Source organism: Oncorhynchus tshawytscha, linkage group LG09, assembly GCF_018296145.1.
Source record: "Oncorhynchus tshawytscha isolate Ot180627B linkage group LG09, Otsh_v2.0, whole genome shotgun sequence".
NCBI lineage: Eukaryota > Metazoa > Chordata > Actinopteri > Salmoniformes > Salmonidae > Oncorhynchus > Oncorhynchus tshawytscha.
Window position 1 is genome coordinate 69,105,912 of NC_056437.1, and position 20,037 is coordinate 69,125,948.

Here is a 20,037-nt window from a genome sequence, read left to right on the forward strand (position 1 = left end):
ATGCATACCTTTAAAAAAAGATTGATTGCCATTACTCACTGGTTTTAAGGAGGTAATTTAGGGATCAATTCATACATTAGGCCTATTTATTATGCGCAGTGATATTCCGCGGCAGGTTCACATAGATACAACATCAAAGGCTTTTTGCGTTGTGTTGCACACACCATCAGCAGCTACGCCTTGCATAATGTCAAGGCGTTGCAGAAAGAGGAAGATCAAGTGAGCTACACGACACACACAGCCAAGTGGTAAGTAAAACAGCTTCTCTTTTTTGGTAACGCAAGTCGGGAGATTCTCCAGCCCTACTTTTGGTACTGCTTCTGCAAAGTGATGATGTCTCTGAGTGGTGGACTTATAAAGTGAATTTTTCAGCTAACAAGTTCCCACAAGGGTCGCCACGGGGTTCCAAGGAAGAGAGTTGCGCGAAAAGGGTTGTCATGAAGGACCAAAGCTGTACTGATGAAATTACACAAATCTTCCAAGAGGCTGCGCCGGCGAGACAAGCCCTGTTGGACAACTACAACAACCTGATGAACGTGGCCGAATACTGCGAGAATAACTACCTGCAGGTGAGATGGAAGTTTAGTGCAGACATCCATTTAGGACACAGCCTAAGTTATACCGTAGCTAGTATGATTCTGGGTTTGGCGGATGCTAGGAGAACGCTACCTGCCCCAATGCATAGTGCCAACTGTCCCTTTGAAGAACTCTTTTTTGTTCCAGGTAGAACCCTCTGTGGAAAGGGTTCTATCTGGAACCAAGATGGGTTCTTCAAAGGGTTCTGCTATGGGGTAAGTCGAAAAATCATTTTAGGTTTGCGATGCAACCTTTTTTTCAAAGAGTGTACGCTCTTAGATGTAATGGTGCCTGGAAGAACCTTTTGGGTCACCACACCGGCATAACCTTTCCAGTTTAAAACGTTTCCTTGAGGAACCCCTCTGAAAAAGGTCTTAGAGGAACCCCTGTGTAAAGATTCAAACCGGGACCATTTTGTGATGGGAGGCATTCCACCTTTTTAAAACTAAATACATTGTAGGTGTGGCAGCCTATCAGATTGGAGTCGTGGCTTTCCGATTGTTATTTTTGGTCACATGTTAACGTAAATGTCATTTCTGTTCATAATGTTAAGTTTGTAAACTGCAAATTAAAATGTAATATTTATGCATATTACACATATTGTAATATAATATATTAACTTTGCTGAGTTCATACAGTAATAAAGTGGTAACTACCCCAACTTTGGGATTTACATAGGCTCATACCTCTGTTAGCCTCATTGAAGCTATACAACTGCCAGTGTTCAACCTTAACATGTGATAACAATACAATAGAACAGATGAACAGGAATGACATTTACTCTAACATGCTGACTAGACCCGGCACACGTGCGCATGTTGATTTTGTCCATCGACAAAAAATGTGATCAGGACAAGCAGGTTGAAATATCAAAACGAACTCTGAACCAACTATGTTAATTTGGGGACAGGTTGAAACACATGAGACATTCATGGTCATTTAGCTAGCTAGCTTGTTGCTAGATAATTTGTCCTGGGATATAAACATTGGGTTGTTATTTTACTTGAAATGCACAAGGTCTTTTTTCTCTGGATCTTAGTAAAATTTTGACCCATTTTGATTCACACAAAATCATGTTCTGGCTACCAGACGCTTGTTGACACGAGCGAGCAGTTTGGATTAAATTATTGAACAACATGTATGTGTACGTTTATTTTGCAATGCTCGCGCATGCAACTTGGCTGGTGTGGTCAGCATGTAACTAACGGTTGGCCCCCAAAATACACTGCACAAAAAAATAAAGGGAACACTAAAATAACACATCCTAGATCTGAATGAATGAAATATTCTTATTAAATACTTTTTTCTTTACGTCGTTGAATGTGCTGACAACAAAATCACACAAAATGTATCAATGGAAATCAAATGTATCAATGGATTTGGAGTCACACTCAAAATTAAAGTGGAAAACCACACTACAGGCTGATCCAACTTTGATGTAATGTCCTTAAAACAAGTCAAAATGAGGCTCAGTAGTGTGTGTGGCCTCCACGTGCCTGTATGACCTCCCTACAACGCCTGGACATGCTCCTGATGAGGTGGTAGATGATCTCCTGAGGGCTATCCTCCCAGACCTGGACTAAAGCATCCGCCAACTCCTGGACAGTCTGTGGTGCAACGTGGCGTTGGTGGATGGAGCGAGACATGATGTCCCAGATGTGCTCAATTGGATTCAGGTCTGGGGAACGGGCGGGCCAGTCCATAGCATCAATGCCTTCCTCTTGCAGGAACTGCTGACACACTCCAGCAACATGAGGTCTAGCATTGTCTTGCATTAGGAGGAACCCAGGGCCAACCACACCAGCATATGGTCTCACAAGGGGTCTGAGGATCTCATCTCGGTACCTAATGGCAGTCAGGCTACCTCTGGCGAGCACATGGAGGGCTATGCGGCCCCCCAAAGAAATGCCACCCCACACCATGACTGACCCACCGCCAAACCGGTCATGCTGGAGGATGTTGCAGGCAGCAGAATCTTCTCCACGGCGTCTCCAGACTCTGTCACGTCTGTCACATGTGCTAAGTGTGAACCTGCTTTCATCTGTGAAGAGCACAGGGCGCCAGTGGCGAATTTGCCAATCTTGGTCTTCTCTGGCAAATGCCAAACGTCCCTCACGGTGTTGGGCTGTAAGCACAACCCCCACCTGTGGAGCTCTACTTTACTACTATACAGCTCTACAGTGGAGTTTTAGCAGTGTTATGGTGCGTTCGTAACCAAGTGGGAAATGGGAATTTACCACATCTGGGAAAAATCCACTTGAACGGCCCTCCAACTGGTAATTATTAGTTAAATCAGCCATGAATCCCTTTGTGACAAGGGGAATGGAAGCTTATTGTGTGCAACACGGGTGGACAATTGAATGCAAGATTCACTACAAACTTTAAATTGTTAAAACATGTCTAGTCTGTCTATTTATGGCTAACAGGGTTGAAAACACAGACTTAAATTAATCACTAATCACATTAAATAAATATTAATCTTCAGAAATAACTTTGTCAAAGCAACGCAAAAACTAGGGCTTTACAATCATGGTGAAAACCTGGGAGTATGTTCTGGGATTAGCGGGTTAAAATCTTCCTAGAAGTCACAGAGGGTGGATGGAGGGACATTTTGGCACTTAGCATTTCTCCTTTGCCAAGATAATCCATCCACCGGACAGGTGTGGCATATCAAGAAGCTGATTAAATAGCTTGATCATTACACAAGTGCACCTTGTGCTTGGGACAATAAAATGCCACTCTAAAATGTGCAGTTTTGTCACACAACACAATGCTAGTTTTGAGGGAACGTGCAATTGGCATGCTGACTACAGAAATCTTCACCAGAGCTGTTGTCAGAGAATGCAATGTTCATTTCTCTACCATAAGCCGCCTTCAACGTCATTTTAGAGAATTTGGTAGTACGTCCAACCGGTCTCACAACTACAGACCACGTGTATGGCGTCGTGTGAGTAAGCGGTTTGCTGATGTGAACTTTGTGAACAGAGTGCCCCATGGTGGGAGTGGGGTTATGGTATGGTCAGGGATAAGCTACGGACAAAAATCACAATTGCATTTTATCGATGGCAATTTGAACGCACAGAGATACCGTGACGAGATCCTGTGGCCCATTGTCGTGCCATTCATCTGCCGCCATCACCTCATGTTTTAGCATGATAATACACAGCCCCATGTCAGAAAGATCTGTACATAATTCCTGGAAGCTGAAAATGTTCCAGTTCTGCCATGGCCTACATTCTCACCAGACATGTCACACATTGAGCATGTCTGGGATGCTCTGGATCGACATGCATGACAGCTTGTTCCAGTTCCGGCCAATATCCAGCAACTTCGCACGGCCATTGAAGAGGAGTGGGACAACATTCCACAGGCCACAATCCACAGCCTGATCAACTCTATGCGAGGATGTGTCGGGCTCCATGAGGCAAATGGTGGTCCCACCAGATACTGAATGGTGTCCTGATCCGTGCCCCTACTTTAAAAAAAAAGGTATCTGTGACCAACAGATGCATATCTGTATCAGATGCATATCTGTATCAGATGCATATCTGTAGCAGATGCATATCAGATGCATACCCAGTCATTAAATCCATAGATTAGGGCCTAATGAATTTATTTCAATTGACTGATTTCCTTATAATAACTAACTCAGTAAAATGTTGAAATTGTTGCATGCTGCGTTTATATTTTTGTTCAGTGTACATTAAGAAACATTCCTGTCAAAGAAAGAGGAACAGATTAGTTTACGTAGTCAGAAGTACTCACACTAGTTTAGAAAGCTTACAAAATTGACAAAGAGTATTTCTGTGCTTGTATTCTAATCTAGTGTGAACACTGGAACAGTGATGCTGCTAGATTGTGCATTGTCAAGATGAGCAAGATGAAGTGCACTTCCGGTGACACCCACCTCCTTCAAATATTTCAGTGTACAGAGAGGATTTCGAGATGAAGAGAAACACAACTGAGTGCATCCTAATTGGTTGTGTCTGTGTGTGATGTGTCTCTCCATCGGCATTTGAGTGTGAGAGAGAGATAGTGTTCATCTGAGCACAGAAAGTAACACAGGAAGTCTCTGTGCATCTGCTTGTTAGAAGTGAGCATGATTATGTGCCCATTTCTATGTGACTGTGAAGGAGTGCACATATAAGGGCAGGCTCTACTTCCCCATGCTGTGTAGCCTATTGTCAACCAAGTTGTTAGGTGATGCTCTAAATACTGAAGTAGCCTGCTGGAACATGTCTGATCGCAACACAGCAAATTGGACAATGTTACCTAAGTGTTGATTTTTCAGTGTAACATTACAAGGTTTTATTTCAGGAGTGAAATTAACTCTCAGTGGTGTAAAATAACCCCAGTGTTAATGTTAAGAACCAGTGTTGAGTGTATGTCTGATTCTGTCCGATTTTCTTGGTGTAGAGTAAAACGTTCACATCAAAACCAAACCAACATTATGTGATTTCCCAGCATGCTCTACTGCAGCTCGATTATTTGGGATTGTTTTTAATACCTGTGTTTTTGAACAGATATTGATTGATTCATCTTATGCTACACAAAGATAAATTGCATACATTTTTCGACACGAATCCAATCACTGAAATAGTTGTTCCAGTTTAAATGGCAGTCATTCTTAATGCAGATTGCAGGTGAATAAAAATGACAACTGTTGGCTGCCCTAACTCTGGCTGGATTCCAAGGGGAATTACATATCACTTTGCAAGCAGCATAATGTGACTTGCAGGCCTGATGTGGCCCGTAAACCAGTAGGTTTGTAACACCATTGTGTTGGGGTAAAACATGGCCATCAAAGTAAGACCTTATGATATACTGTAAGTAACATATTGTCATAAACAGTTTAGCAGTAGGAACTCGGTGAAGTCTACAGGACTGAGAATGAACGAACAATCTTGTCTCTGTCACTAACAAGTACAGTCATGGGTGGTAACTCTCTAATTCACTCAAAAAGGCAACGCACAGTCTGAAATTATATTGGGGTCGTGGGCGGCGTTGCTTTGAATTATTTAGTTTTGGCCACCCGTGAGTAGAAGTGTTGTATCAATTAAGTGGTCTATGGTTATGTAAAATGATTTATTTTTTAAATCTATTGTGTTATTGACTGTACGTTTGTTTATTCCATGTGTAACTCTGTGTTGTTGTTTGTGTCGCACTGCTTTGCTTTATCTTGGCCAGGTCACAGTAAATGAGAGCTTGTTCTCAACTGGCCTACCTGGTTAAATAAAGGTGAAATCAAAAACATTTTAAATTAAAGTCTGAGCGTGTCTGCTGACAGTTCTGAAGTCTTTGTAAAACCTTACATAAGAGCAGGTGGCATTAACGACTTGTAAATAATGTTATAATGTCCAACATGAAATGACCTTGTCAAGAGATACGGACCTTTTAGTGTGATGGTTAAAAATGCTATATGAGGTGTTATTGCATAACACCATTGGTGTAAACTATATACACTTCCTGGTGTTAGAAATGCTTTTGTGAGGTGTTATTGCACGACACTGAAAGTGTTAATTCCCCATCACTGACAAAGTGTAACAGCGTCAGCACTAAGCTCATTGTTAATTTAACGCACAAATGTGTGGACCTGTAACGACACTTGCCCAGTGTTAAATGTAACACTGTCAGAGTTGATTTAACACTGGAGAAATTGCTGTGTACGTTCACCATGAAATGAAATAGAATTGTGAAGGCAGCGATCGGGCAGTTTCTTCCAAGCTAGTAAATAGGTGCTTTCACTGGGCATCTATAAAAGGGGGTATTGTGTTTAGCACTGAGCTGTGTGTTGCGATATTATTGAAGAATTAGAACAGGAAGGTATTCTCACTGTGTGAGGAGGAAGTGAGAGGTCTGATTTCACTGCTCTTCTCAGACACTTCAACAGCGTCATATGACTCATAACTCTTGAAAAATGTCATCCCACATTGTCAATTTCAAAATGAGATGCAACTATTATCATGATTCGTTATGATCCCCAAGTGATCAAATCAAATAAAATTGTATTAGTCACATGTGCTGAATACAACATGTGTAGACCTTACAGTGAAATGCTTACTTACAAGCCCCTAACTAACAATGCAGTTAAAAAAATTACAAATAAGAAAAATAAATAAAAGGAACAAGTAATTAAAGAGCAGCAGTAATTAACAATAGCGAGACTATATACAGGGGGGTACCGGTACAGAGTCAATGTGCGGGGGAACCGGTTAGTCGAGGTAATATCTACATGTAGGTAGAGTTATGAAAGTGACTATGCATAGATGATAACAGAGAGTAGCAGTGGCATAAAATGGGAGATGGGGGTGGGGTGGGCACTTCAAATAGTCTGGGTAGTCATTTGATTAGATGTTCAGGAGTCTTATGGTTTGGGGGTAGAAACTGTTTAGAAGCCTCTTGGACCTAGACTTGTAGCTCCGATACCGCTTGCCGTGCGGTAGCAGAGAGAACAGTCTATGACCAAGGTGGCTGGAGTCTTTGACAATGTTTAGGGCCTTCCTCTGACACTGCCTGATATAGAGGTCCTGGATGGCAGGAAGCTCTGTAGTGCCTTTTTATTTAACCTTTATTTAACTTGGCAAGTCAGTTAAGAACAAATCCTTATTTACAATGACAGCTTAGTGGGTTAAATGCATTGTTCAGGGGCAGAATGACAGATTTTTACCTTGTCAGCTCGGGGATTCGATCTAGTAACCTTTCGGTTACTGGCCCAATGCTCTAACCACTAGGCTACCTGCCACCCCACGGCCAGGCACGACGTACTGTGCCGTACTGTCTGCCTTGCAATCAGAGGCCGATGCAACCAGTCAGGATGCTCTCGATGGTGCAGCTGTAGAACCTTTTGAGGATCTGAGGACCCATGCCAAATATTTTCAGTCTCCTGAGGGGGAATAGGTTTTGTCATGCCCTCTTCATGACTGTCTTGGTGTGCTTGGTGTGTTGGTGATGTGGACACCAAGGAACTTGAAGCTCTCAATCTGCTCTACTACAGCCCCATCGATGAGAATGGGGGTGTACACGGTCCTCCTTTTCCTGTAGTCTACAATCATTTCCTTTGTCTTGATCATATTGAGGGAGAGGTTGTTGTCCTGGCACCACACGGCCAGGTCTCTGACCTCCTCCCTATAGGCTGTCTCATTGTTGTCGGTGATCAGGCCTACCAATGTTGTGTCATCGGCAAACGTAAAGATGGTGTTGGAGTCGTGCCTGGCCATACAGACATGAGTGAACAGGGAGGGGACTGAGCACGCACCCCTGAGGGGTCCCTGTGTTGAGGATCAGTGTGGAATATGTTGTTATCTACCCTTACCACCTGGGGGCAGCCTGTCAGGAAGTCCAGGATCCAGTTGCAGAGGAAGTGTTTAGTCCCAGGGTCCTTAGCTTATTGATGAGCTTTGAGGGTGCTATGGTGTTGAACGCTGAGCTGTAGTCAATGAATAACATTCTCACATAGGTGTTCCTTTTGTCCAGGTGGAAAAGGGCAGTGTGGAGTGCAATAGAGATTGCATAATTTATGGATCTGTTAGGGCGGTATGCAAATTGGAGTGGGTCTAGGGTTTCTGGGATAATGGTGTTGATGTGAGCCATGACCAGCCTTTCAAACACTTCATGGCTACAGAAGTTAGTGCTACGGGTCTCAGACAGGGAGAGGTTGAAAATGTCAGTGAAGACACTTGCAAGTTGTCAGCACATGCTCACAGACCTGGTAATCCATCTGGCCCTGCGGCCTTCTGAATGTTGACCTGTTTAAAGGTCTTACTCACATCAGCTGCGGAGAGCATGATCACACAGTCGTCCAGAACAGCTGGTGCTCTCATGCATGTTTCAGTGTTATTTGCCTCAAAGCGAGCATAGAAGTAGTTTAGCTCATCTGGTAGGCTTGTGTCACTGGGCAGTTATCGGCTCTGCTTCCCGTTGTAGTCTGTAATGGTTTGCAAGCCCTGCCACATCCGATGAGCATCAGAGCCGGTGTAGTACGATTCGATCTTAGTCCTGTATTGACGCTTTTCCTGTTTGATGGTTGGTCGGAGGGCATAGCGGGATTTCTTGTAAACTTCCGGGTTAGAGTTGCGCTCCTTGAAAGCAGCAGCTCTATCCTTTAGCTCAGTGCGAATGTTGCCTGTAATCCATGGCTTCTGGTTGGGCTATGTACGTACGGTCACTGTGGGGATGACTTCATCGATGCTCTTATTGATGAAGCCAATGACTGATGTGGTGTATTCCTCAATGCCATCGGAAGAATCCCAAAACATTTTCCAGTCTGTGTCAGCAAAACAGTCCTCTAGCTTAGCATCTGCTTCATCTGACCACTTTTTTATTGACTGAGTCATTGGTGCTTCCTGCTTTTGAATCAGGAGGATAGAATTATGGTCAGATTTGCCAAATGGAGGGCGAGGGAGAGCTTTGTATGCGTATCTGTGTGTGGAGTAAAGGTGGTCTAGAGTTGTTTTCCCTCTGGTTGCATATTTAACATGCTGATAGAAATGAGGTAAAACTCATTTAAGTTTCCCTGCATTAAAGTCACCGGCCACTAGGAGCATCGCCTCTGGATGAGCATTTTCCTGTTTGCTTATGGCAGAATACAGCTCATTGAGTGCAGTCTTAGTGCCAGCATCGGTCTGTGGTGGTCTGTAGACAGCTACGAAAAATACAGATGAAAACTCTCTAGGTAGATAGTGTGGTCTACAGCTTATCATGAGATACTCTACCTCAGGCGAACAAAACCGTGAGACTTCCTTAGATATCGTGCACCAGCTGTTGTTTACAAATATACATAGTCCACCCCCCTTGTCTTACCAGACGCCACTGTTCTTTCCCACCAATACAGCATATATCCATCTAGCTTTATATTGATTATGTCATCGTTCAGCCACGACTCCGTGAAGTATAAGATATTACAGTTTTTAATGTCTCGTTGGTCTCGTTGCTAGTAATCTTCCTCGTCGATATTATTTTCCAATGATTACATGTTAGCTCGTAGAACGGAAGGCGTTGGGGGTGTATTCGATCGCCTACGAATTCTCAGAAGACAGCCTGACATCTGTCCTCTTTTACTCTGCCTTCTCTTCAAAAGAATGAGGGGGATTTGGGACTGTTCCCGGCAAAGCAGTATGACGTTCTCGTTGGGCTCGTTAAAGGAAGAAAAAAAAAAGCTTCTGCCAGTTCGTGGTGAGTAACAGCTGTTCGGATGTCCAGAAGTTATTTTCGGCCATAAGAGACGGTAGCAGCAACATTATATACAGAATAAGTTAAAGAATAAGTTACAAACAACTCACAAAAAAAAACAAATTTGGTTAGGAGCGCGTAAAATGCCAGCCATCTTTTCCGGCGCCATGATACACACATCGGCTAATCATAATCGTACTCTATTGTTTGGCATTTGTGCCATGAGCATAATTTTTTCATGATTGTCAGTCTCTCCATGTCTCTCTCTGTATTTCTCTCCCTTTCTCTCTCTCTCTCACTCCCGTTAGGCAGGTGCAGATGCGGCCAAGGCCCTGGAGGAGACTAAGAACTTCACCACCCAGTCTCTGGCCAGTGTGGCCTACCAGATCAGCAACCTCGCCTCCAACGTCCTCAAGCTGCTGGATGCACAGAACTCCCAGCTCAGACACATGGAGTCCTCTGTCAACCTCATCGGACAGGTAGCATGTCTCAACTTATGTGTTAGGCTCCGATTCAGTTTCAGGAAGAGAATACAAGCATGTGTATATTAGCAGCAGTGGTGGTTGATGCCGAGGAGGGAGGACGATTATTTTTTCATGAGCATGGCCTAATTTCTATTACAGCGTATTGGATGACTGCCATTCATATTCCATTTACCCAGCTCAATGTAACATCGCTAGGTTTAGGTTACTACAGGATACTCAAATTGTCTCTATACCCATCATGAGGTTGCTACAACCTAGCCTATGAATGAAAGTTTACAACGTAGGTGCACAGGTCGAGAGAAATTTGAAAGGTGACATACATTAACACATTCAATACCGCCTTGTACACTCTTGCCTCCATCTAGCTGATCTAGGGTGTAATCATTAGTCCAACAGTTGCAAACAAGAGTTTCTATTGGACAAATTCAGGTATGTTTATACCCATTTCGTTCCATTTGCCTCTGTTTAAGAAACGTTTTTGGCGGAAATAATACACCCCTGGTCACATGCAAACACTGTTCACTTTCATAGCAGCCACATACAAACAGCATTATCACTTTGATCATTGTATAGTCCTTCTCACATCTATGCCCTCTCCTCCTCTCACCTTTTCCCTTAGCTTGTGGACTTCAGTGCTTAACACATTAGCGGTCTGGGACCAGGCAAGGAAACCTTTCCAAGCAAAACCTTCTTATCATAACCGTTAACCGCCACACACAGCCTACATCGTTGTCACCATATTGTCATATTCAACATAGCTACTAGAACTAACGCGTTAGTAAACCTGTGACAATCATGCAGTACAGTGTACAGTCATCAGCAAGCAGTTTAGCAGTTACACTGGCAAGCCCCGGTGGCAATAAATTAGTAAAACCAAAAGCTTACCTTGACTTTGGAAGAGTTCCAGTGTTTGATAGCCATAGCCAGCTAACTAACATAGCATCCCTCTTTGTTTGAGCCGGGTGTTTGAGTAGACTAAACGAACTAGCTGCATTTGCTATCTAAGTAAGAGCTGATAGGTTGGAGGACGTACTTTAGAAGTTGTCATAATTGCTGTGCAAGCCTATGGATGGTGTGAGAACCACGAGCCTCCTAGGTTTTGTGTTGAAGTCAATGTACCTAGAGGAGAACGGAAACTAGCTGTCCTCTGGCTACACCATGGTGCTACCCTACAGATGGCTGTTGAGGCTACTGTAGACCTTCATTGTAAAACAGTGTGTTTTAATCAATTATTTGGTGACGTGAATATATTTAGCATAGTTTTATCTAAAAAGGATAACTTTTTTAGTGTTTCACTATTTATATTTTCCTGTAATTCACTGAGAAGGATGGTCCTCCCCTTCCTCCTCTGAGGAGCCTCCACTGGTTAGCAGAAATGCACAGTTAACCTTAAAAAGTCAAAAGTTAAAAAGGCAGGTTTGCATTTTAGCAAACCTGCCCCCCCCACCTCCCCTCTCTTACACCAGCCCAACTGTCCCCCGCTGCCCCCCCTACCCCTCTCTGTAGCCCCACTGTCCCCAAAGCTGGCACAGACCCCAGGCATTCCTGCATGCTCCGTGCCCAGCATTATCATACAGAACCAGGTCGCCTGAGGAGGGGGTTGGGGATGGAGGGGCGAGTGGGTTAAGGGGCTACAGTGTGAACTTTGACCTTCAACGCAGAGCATCATAGGGGCTGGGATGGAATGCTCCTTCCTGCTAACCTCTGATTGATGTCCTCCATTGTCTGCTGGCACCCATGAAGGTTCCCTAACAACTGTATACTAAATGATAGGGCTCACTTGAACTTCCTCTATTTGGGGAAGGAAAGAAAGTTTGACAATATTACCACGTTCATGAATGAGCTTTGTTCAGCTAATGATGTTGTCAGAGAAAGGATACCATGCTATTCCATCCTGTATGGTTTATTATGTATTTTGGAAAAAGTTTTACCAGAGGGGAGGAATTAAGAATGGCACATGTTTATCTGTAGTTTAAAAAAAATAAAAAATAAAATTAAGTGTTATTGGTTCATACCCTGATGGCAACATCCTCTGCCTCCTGTCTTGTAGACAGTGGACATGCACAGAGAGAAGGTGGCCCGGAGAGAGATAGGGGCTTTCACCACAGCCAAGAGGGTTCCCCGCAGTCACAAAATAATCCCCCCGGCAACAGGCAAGGAGCCCAAACCCAAGTACACCCGTAGTCCCATCACCTACTCGGACCTGGACACACAGGGACATGGCATGAAGGTGAGACTGAGTTCTCGAGTTCAAGTGCAATTACTCACAACACATGTTTTACCTCACATTCCCACGCCATTGAAAAAAAGGTCAACGGTTCAAATACTTTCCCTGCAAGTGTCAAACTATACAGCTACAAAACTGTACACTACTGTACGTTGCAATCAGTGTTCAGTAGTATGACTGAGGTGCAAATGTAATTACGTATTGCAAAGTTGGTGAAAACGACTTTTCAAAACCAGGACGCCACGGCGGGAGACAAAGGCTCCGTAGCTTTCCTTAGCCCTCTCGACGAGCCTTTCTGATGCAGCTAGGCAGCAGCAGCTGTTATTTTCTACCACCGTGCCTCTAGTCTACACCACATCCACTTAGAGAGGAGCAGCTTGTTGCGTAGTGCCGACCTCGATTAGCACACACACACACACACACACACACACACACACAAGCATGCACACACACACTCACACAGCATGCACGGATGCAACGCACTCACACACGCACACACACACACACAAGCATGCACGGATGCAACGCACACTCACACACGCACACACACACACACACAGCACGGATGCAACGCACTACGCACGCACGCCAGATTAAGCAGGCAGGCCACTGTGCACCGTGGGAAAATGGCTAGACGCACTAATTAGTTTTGCCAAGGCTAAGCCGCTTCATTGATGCTCCAACACAATTCACTCATCTACAACACACACACACACACACACACACACAACACACTACCTCTTCTTTTTCACTCTGCTCTCCCTTTCTCTCCCTTTCTCTCACCACTTCCCCGTAGGATTCGGGTAAGCTGCTGGGGAAACCAGGGTCAACACGCAAACATGGCGGCACCATCAGGTATGATGCTGACACTGCTGGCTCCATTTGACTGCTCTGCTCTCACACTGTCAGTCTAACTGTAGCTGTTTCACTTCCTGTAACTAGTCATTCAGACAGGAAGCCTACTTTCCGCACGTCCCCTATGCTCAGTGGCCCACAAAAACACTTTATTTAACTTTTATTCAAGACCAGAAACATCAGCAAAAGAAATCCTTAAAATAATTTGTGTGTGCTGTGGGTAGGGTTGGGGAAGGAGGTTAAACAGTATTCATGGCTAACCACACCTCCTGTCCAATCATGTTTGTTGTGTTCATTCAGTAGGGGATTGAATGCCTTTCAGCCAGAGGGAGATTTACTGTTGGCAGGAGAAAGAGCACAGAGATTTCACAATGTGATTATGCCAAAAACAAACCAGGAAGTATAGAAATCAAATATGCGGGTATCATTTGCACTGAGTAGTATATTTAAACTGTTGAGTGAGAGAAGATGACGTCAATGTGCATGATTTGAAGCTTTCTGCACGTTTCTCACTATTTGTGAGTTGATAGAGCTGGTCTGTGTGAGTTCAAGTGCCAGTATTTGTGATGATACTATGTGACGCTTACGGCTGTGTGTGTGTTTTCAGCAGGAGCACTTCCAGAGCACACCTAGAGCCTGTCCAGTGTCCCGTAGCCCCCTCTCTGTCTCGAGGGGTGTCCCTCACCTCTCTCCATGATCGCTCCATTGGGTAAAAAAACACTTCCTGGAAACAGTTTTACTGTACACACATAAGCTTCGACACTTACTACTAAACAGTCCATGCCTTACGAGTACTCAGACACCTCAGTTAAGTGAGGTGCTTCTGGATTTGTATATTTTGTGTGTAGAGTAGCCTGTAGAATATCTCCACCCAGACCATGGAAATATACCCCGAGTTTAATTTGACTTTGCCCTCCCCCTCCTGTAACAGGTCCAGCTTCGGCAAGGCCGTGCCTCCCCCCGTGGTCCCCAGCTGGCCCACATCACCTGACTCTGACATCATCACCACCCTGCTGGAGGAGGCCACGCCCACACCACCGCCCCTGTCTCTGATGGAGGATGGCGACGCCGCCATGACCACTCCGGCCTCTCCTCCTCCTCCCATGGCGCCACCTGCCTCCTCTCTGGATGTCCCTCCTCCCCCTCCACTGCCCCCCGCAACCAGCACCCCTAAACCTGCCCATACCAGCCTTGCCTACATCCCCCTCCCCTGCCCCACCCCCACTGGAGACTGGTAAGTGTCTTTATCATGAATTTCGTAAAACATGACTACACTTTTTGTAACCAGCGTACATACTATTAGTAATTGATTGTAAACGTATTGTATGACTAACTAAAGTACATTAACATGTCATAAAATGAATATCACACTCAATATCAAACATCTAGGTGGAAAATATGGCTTTTTTTTGTGTTGTCCACACTGTGAGACAGCTCACGCACACTGCACAGCACAGTGTAGCAGAGGAAATGAGAACACGTAGTGTGCATAGAGACACCTAGGGACATGCACATGCGGACACATCTAGAGGCAGAAAACCAGGAACAAACAACCTTGTGCCTGCACTGTGATACTAAGAAATAAATACTTTTATGGCCTAGTTGCATGACTGTGTTACTGACTTCACACGGTATGAAACGCTGAATATCAACTTAAATCAGATGAAGGAAGCAGATACTCTTCCATAAATATACTTTTTTCTTAGTGGCTGAAGAGAACGGCTTCCCGCCTCCTATGCCACCACCATCTGACGAGCCTCTCCCTCCACCAACCAGTGAGGGCCTGGAGCTCCCTGGCCCTCCCCGTCCACCGAGTGATGAGGTGGATGAAGGTAAAAGGAGCGGTTGGTTTGGTGGACCACCCAGCCATAATTGTGTCACACTGTACTTTTAATGGTCTTTCAACAAGTGGTTTTGAAAGGACTCTAGAATGAGACCTCACACAATGTTTAGTTTAGCTGTCTGTCTGAGGTTTGTTTATCTATCTGTCTGTCTTTCTATGTAGAGCATGCTCGCTGATGCTGATCTTTGGTGTTTTCTTGTCCTTATCTCTGTTATTAGACTCTTCCGTGTCTTCCTCTCTCTCTCTCTCTCTCTCGCGCTCTCTCTCTGTGTCTGTCTGCTTGATCTTGACCTTTGACCTGTGACCTGTATCTCTCCGGCTCAGCTCTGCAGCCCAGACGGTCTTGTTTACGTCGTCACCCCCCCAGCTCGCGCTCCATGTCCCTCAGGGTCCGCAAAGGCCCTAGCTCTCGCTCGCTCTACACTCGCTCGCTCTTCCTGCCAACCATCCAATCACGTAAGGCTACTTTGGCAACCTACCCCATCCCAGGTCCTACCCCCAGCTGTAGTCCAATATGGCCTCATGACTTAGTATTAATATACCAATCATTAGTTCATGAGGAGCTGAACATGGCTAATGCGAAACTGGTTTAATATTACACCACCGTTGTTTAGGTTTATGATGCATGATGATGATTCAAGCCTTGCTTAAGCAATTGTGTTAGCTTCATATTAGTGCTAGCATTAGCATTTGGACCATCGTTGTAAAAAATAATTTGTTCTTAACTGACTTGCCTAGTGAAATAAAGGTCCAATAAAACATTGATTCAAATACATGTGGAGTCCCCGCTAAAGACCCCTTTTGGTTGATCTGATGTCATCTTTCTCCGTCACCCATTCCTACCTCCCTCTGTGACCTCACCGGTCAGTCATGATCCCCCCTCCCCCTTCATACCCCCCTCCCCTCACCCCTCCCGTGTTGCTGAGCCCCTTGTCCAGCCTGCCCGCCCGCCTGGATCACCTGGGTAAGTGGGGACTGTGTGCGGCCGCAGTACACCCTCCAGGCCATGGAGAGGGGGGCATGAGAGGGTGACTTCTGTCCAAATCACTGCATCACTGGTGCTGCTTCTGCTTCTGCTGCTATTGCTGTTGAGTCTACTGTGTTGGAAGGTAAAGCCATGGACAGATTCTGTCCTCTAAAAGTCCGTCAGACACTGGGTTGGTAACGTCTTTGTTTTTTCCTTGATAGCTATGATGTCTTGTGTTTTTCAATATGACAGATAAAACTTTATGTGTAGAAAAGAGTTTCAAATAAGCTAGGTACTGGAAATTGATTTAAAGAGTCCTCGGAACAAGTTATGCAGTATAGCTATAGTTTTGATACACTTTGGAACGTATGCTGAATTACTTGTATGGCAAGTGGTGCAGCCTATCATCAGTTTGGGTTTACAGTTGAAGACGGAAGTTAACATACACTTAGGTTGGAGTCATTAAAACTTGTTTTTCAACCACTCTTTGGCGAGTCAGTTAGGACATCTACTTTGTGCATGACACAAGTCATTTTTCCCGACAATTGTTTACAGACAGATTATTTCACTTATTATTCACTGTATCACAATTTCAGTGGGTCAGAAGTTTACATACACTAAGTTGACCTTTAAACAGCTTGGAAAATTCAAGAAAATGATGTCATGGCTTTAGAAGCTTTTGACGTCATGGCTTTAGAAGCTTTTGATAGGCTAATTGACAGCATTTGAGTCAATTGGAGATGTACCTGTGGATGTATTTCAAGGCCTACCTTCAAAATCAGTGCCTCTTTGCTTGACATCATGGGAAAATGAAAAGAAATCAGCCAAGACCTCAGTTAAAGAAAACAGTAGACCTCCACAAGTCTGGTTCATCCTTGGTAGCAATTTCCAAACTCCTGAAAGTATCATGTTCATCTGTACAAACAATAGTACGCAAGTATAAACACCATGGGACCACGCAGCCGTCATACCGCTCACGAAGGAGGCGTGTTCTGTCTCCTAGTGATGAACATACTTTGGTGCGAAAAGTGTACATCAATCCCAGAACTACAGCAAAGGACCTTGTGAATATGCTGGAGGAAACAGGTACAAAAGTACCTATATCCACAGTAAAACGAGTCCTATATCGGCATATCCTGAAAGGCCGCTCAGCAAGGAAGAAGCCACTGCTCCAAAACCGCCATAAAAAAGCCAGCCTACGGTTTGCAACTGCACATGGGGACAAATATTGTACTTTTTGGAGAAATGTCCTCTGGTCAGATGAAACAAAAATAGAAATGTTTGGCCATAATGACCATTGTTATTTTTGGAGGAATAAGGGGGAGGCAGAACACCATCCCAACCGTGAAGCACGTGGGTGGCAGCATGATGTTGTGGGGGTGCTTTGCTGCAGGAGGGACTGGTGCATTTCACAAAATAGATGGCATCATGAGGAAGAAAAATTATCTGGATATATTGAAGCAACATCTCAAGACATTAGTCAGGAAGTTAAAGCTTGGTCGCAAATGGGTCTTCTAAATGGACGTTGACCCCAAGCATACTTCCAAAGTTGTGGCAAAATGGCTTAACGACAACAAAGTCAAGGTATTGGATTGGCCATCACAAAGCCCTGACCTCAATCCCATAGAAAATTTGTGGGCAGACCTGAAAAGGTGTGTGCGAACAAGGAGGCCTACAAACCTGACTCAGTTACACCAGCTTTGTCAGGGGGAATGGGCCAAAATTCACCCAACTTATTGTGGAAACTTGTGGAATGCTACAAGAAACGTTTGACCCAAGTTAAACAATTTAAAAGCAATGCTACCAAATACTAATTGTGTATGTGTGTGTATGTAAACTTCTGACCCACTGGGAATGTGATGAAAGAAATAAAAGCTGAAATAAATCATTCTCTCTACTATTATTCTGCCATTTCACATTCTTAAAATAAAGTGGTGATCCTAACTGACAGGGAATTTTTACTAGGATTAAATGTCAGGAATTGCAAAAAAACAGAGTTTAAATGTATTTGGCTAAGGTGTATGTAAACTTCCTACTTTAACTGTATATGACTTTTGTCCAATCTTGTAGATCTGGTGATCCCAGCCCCTCCTCCTCCACCTTTTACCGACAGCGTGGTGGGCTTTGATGACGACATGTCACCCCTACCCCCCCCTGCGGATTATGATACGACTGGCCCTGCAGACTTTTTGGAGAAAGGTATGATAGTGCTCCATGCGTATTCACCAATTGCTAAATTACTAAATGACGTCATGGCCCGAATTGCATGCATACTTTTACAGTACTTATTCAATGTCTGACCAAATCATACCATAACATTTGGTCTATATTTGTGTTTTGTCTTGGTTGTCTCATTGCAATTCACTTTTCTTCCCAGTGGTGGCGCTGTACAGCTACAACTCAGGGAAGCCTGGAGACCTGGTGTTCCTGCAGGGAGAAGTCATCTACCTGATCAAGAGGAATGAAGATGGCTGGTGTGAGGGACTGCTCAACGGAGTAGAGGGATTCTTCCCTGGGAACTACGTAGATTCCTCCTCCAGCTAAGATATTAGACCACTTAAAGGTAGACTCAGCGATATGACGTAAACACAGAAAGTAAACAGCATAGTGGGTCAATTTCCTCTACAACTAAGAGTGTTGACGCCCGAGGCTCAACTTTGTCCTCTGTTTTGGTCTTGTGGCTACCATGTTGTACAAGTGTGAAGCGAACCCGTGCACATGCGCAGATTCTGTGTGTGACTGTGTGAGAGCGGAGTCGTGCATCTCGCTTATCACAATATCTGTGGTGCTGCTCGTGGCAATGTCATTTCGCTTATTCTACCTGTAATATGAAAAGGGAAAGTAGGCTCTGTCCACAAACAACCCCTAACCCTATACCCTAAGTCTACCTAGGCACTTTATGTTGACCAGGAAGAATTGGACAGGTATAATCATACCTATTCACATCATTGGTAAAAATAATCAATAACTAATGTAGCTTCACCTGTCCCTTTGATAGGCCAGATGGAATTTCAACCACCAGAGTTTAGGGCTAGTGGTTGTTGGGTTGTTTCTTGATGGGGACATAGTCAACTATTAGCTTTGTAGAAAGACCTCTACTGACCTCTACAGGTCATAGTAATGTGAACGGAATATAAAGCAATATTTATACAGGGAATGATAACAGGATTCTGAAATATAGCCACTTTATAGCGCGAGGGGCTAGCTATACATTACCAAGAGGGTCACTAGGTAGGACGACTTAGTATCTGCTATCTTTCAACCAAGACTAGATACAAGATTCAAAGTCAGCTTTCTTAATAACCATGAAGGTAGTGAATACTTGGTAAAGAGGGAAAATGCTTTGCAATTTATATAATAGCTCTATGTCCTGTTAAGTATTGTTTTACAAGTACTGTAGTACCAGTATGTGAACTAGATTGGCCTCGCTGTTGTGCTCACTAGGACAAGCCCGGAACACTGCAAAATGATGTGGTAAAGTTGCATCTGTTTTTTTTTTTGTCAATGGAACCAGGCACTGTTTTGCTGCTGCAGTTTTTGGCTCTGCAGGATGATATTGGTCTCTTAATTAGAATTGCACTAATACATTTTGTAATATTCAAACTAAGATGAAGTAATATATGGATTATTGAGAAAATTCATACCAACATTTTTTTTTATTTGTCTGAATTCTATCACGTGGTGAAAATATTTTACTGTAGTTGATGTCATGATATTGAAAAATCTGAAAGTGCTTTTCAACTTGTTCATGTTTTCAGTTAGTTTCATTTTGATATTTAGTACGTCCTTTTAGATTGAACAATGTTTTATTGACATGTCTTTCAATAAATACTTTTCCAAATGAACTTTTCCGATTGTAACTCCTTTTACAATTATAAAACCTTAACCCACTTCAGATAAAGTTAATCTCTTCCAA

At 43.8% G+C, this 20,037-nt stretch overlaps 1 protein-coding gene across 1 annotated transcript; it reads left to right on the plus strand.

The window, feature by feature from the left end:
* The first annotated feature begins 258 nt into the window (after positions 1–258).
* Positions 259–19,768, plus strand: LOC112258520 (abl interactor 2). The gene is given in 10 exon segments (XM_024432940.2): positions 259–569; positions 10,053–10,223; positions 12,280–12,459; positions 13,253–13,311; positions 13,919–14,020; positions 14,243–14,491; positions 14,493–14,545; positions 15,018–15,143; positions 18,192–18,320; positions 18,499–19,768. Coding segments are annotated over 10 exon segments (1,368 nt in total). The 5' UTR covers positions 259–437; the 3' UTR covers positions 18,666–19,768.
* The last annotated feature ends 269 nt before the right edge of the window (positions 19,769–20,037 follow it).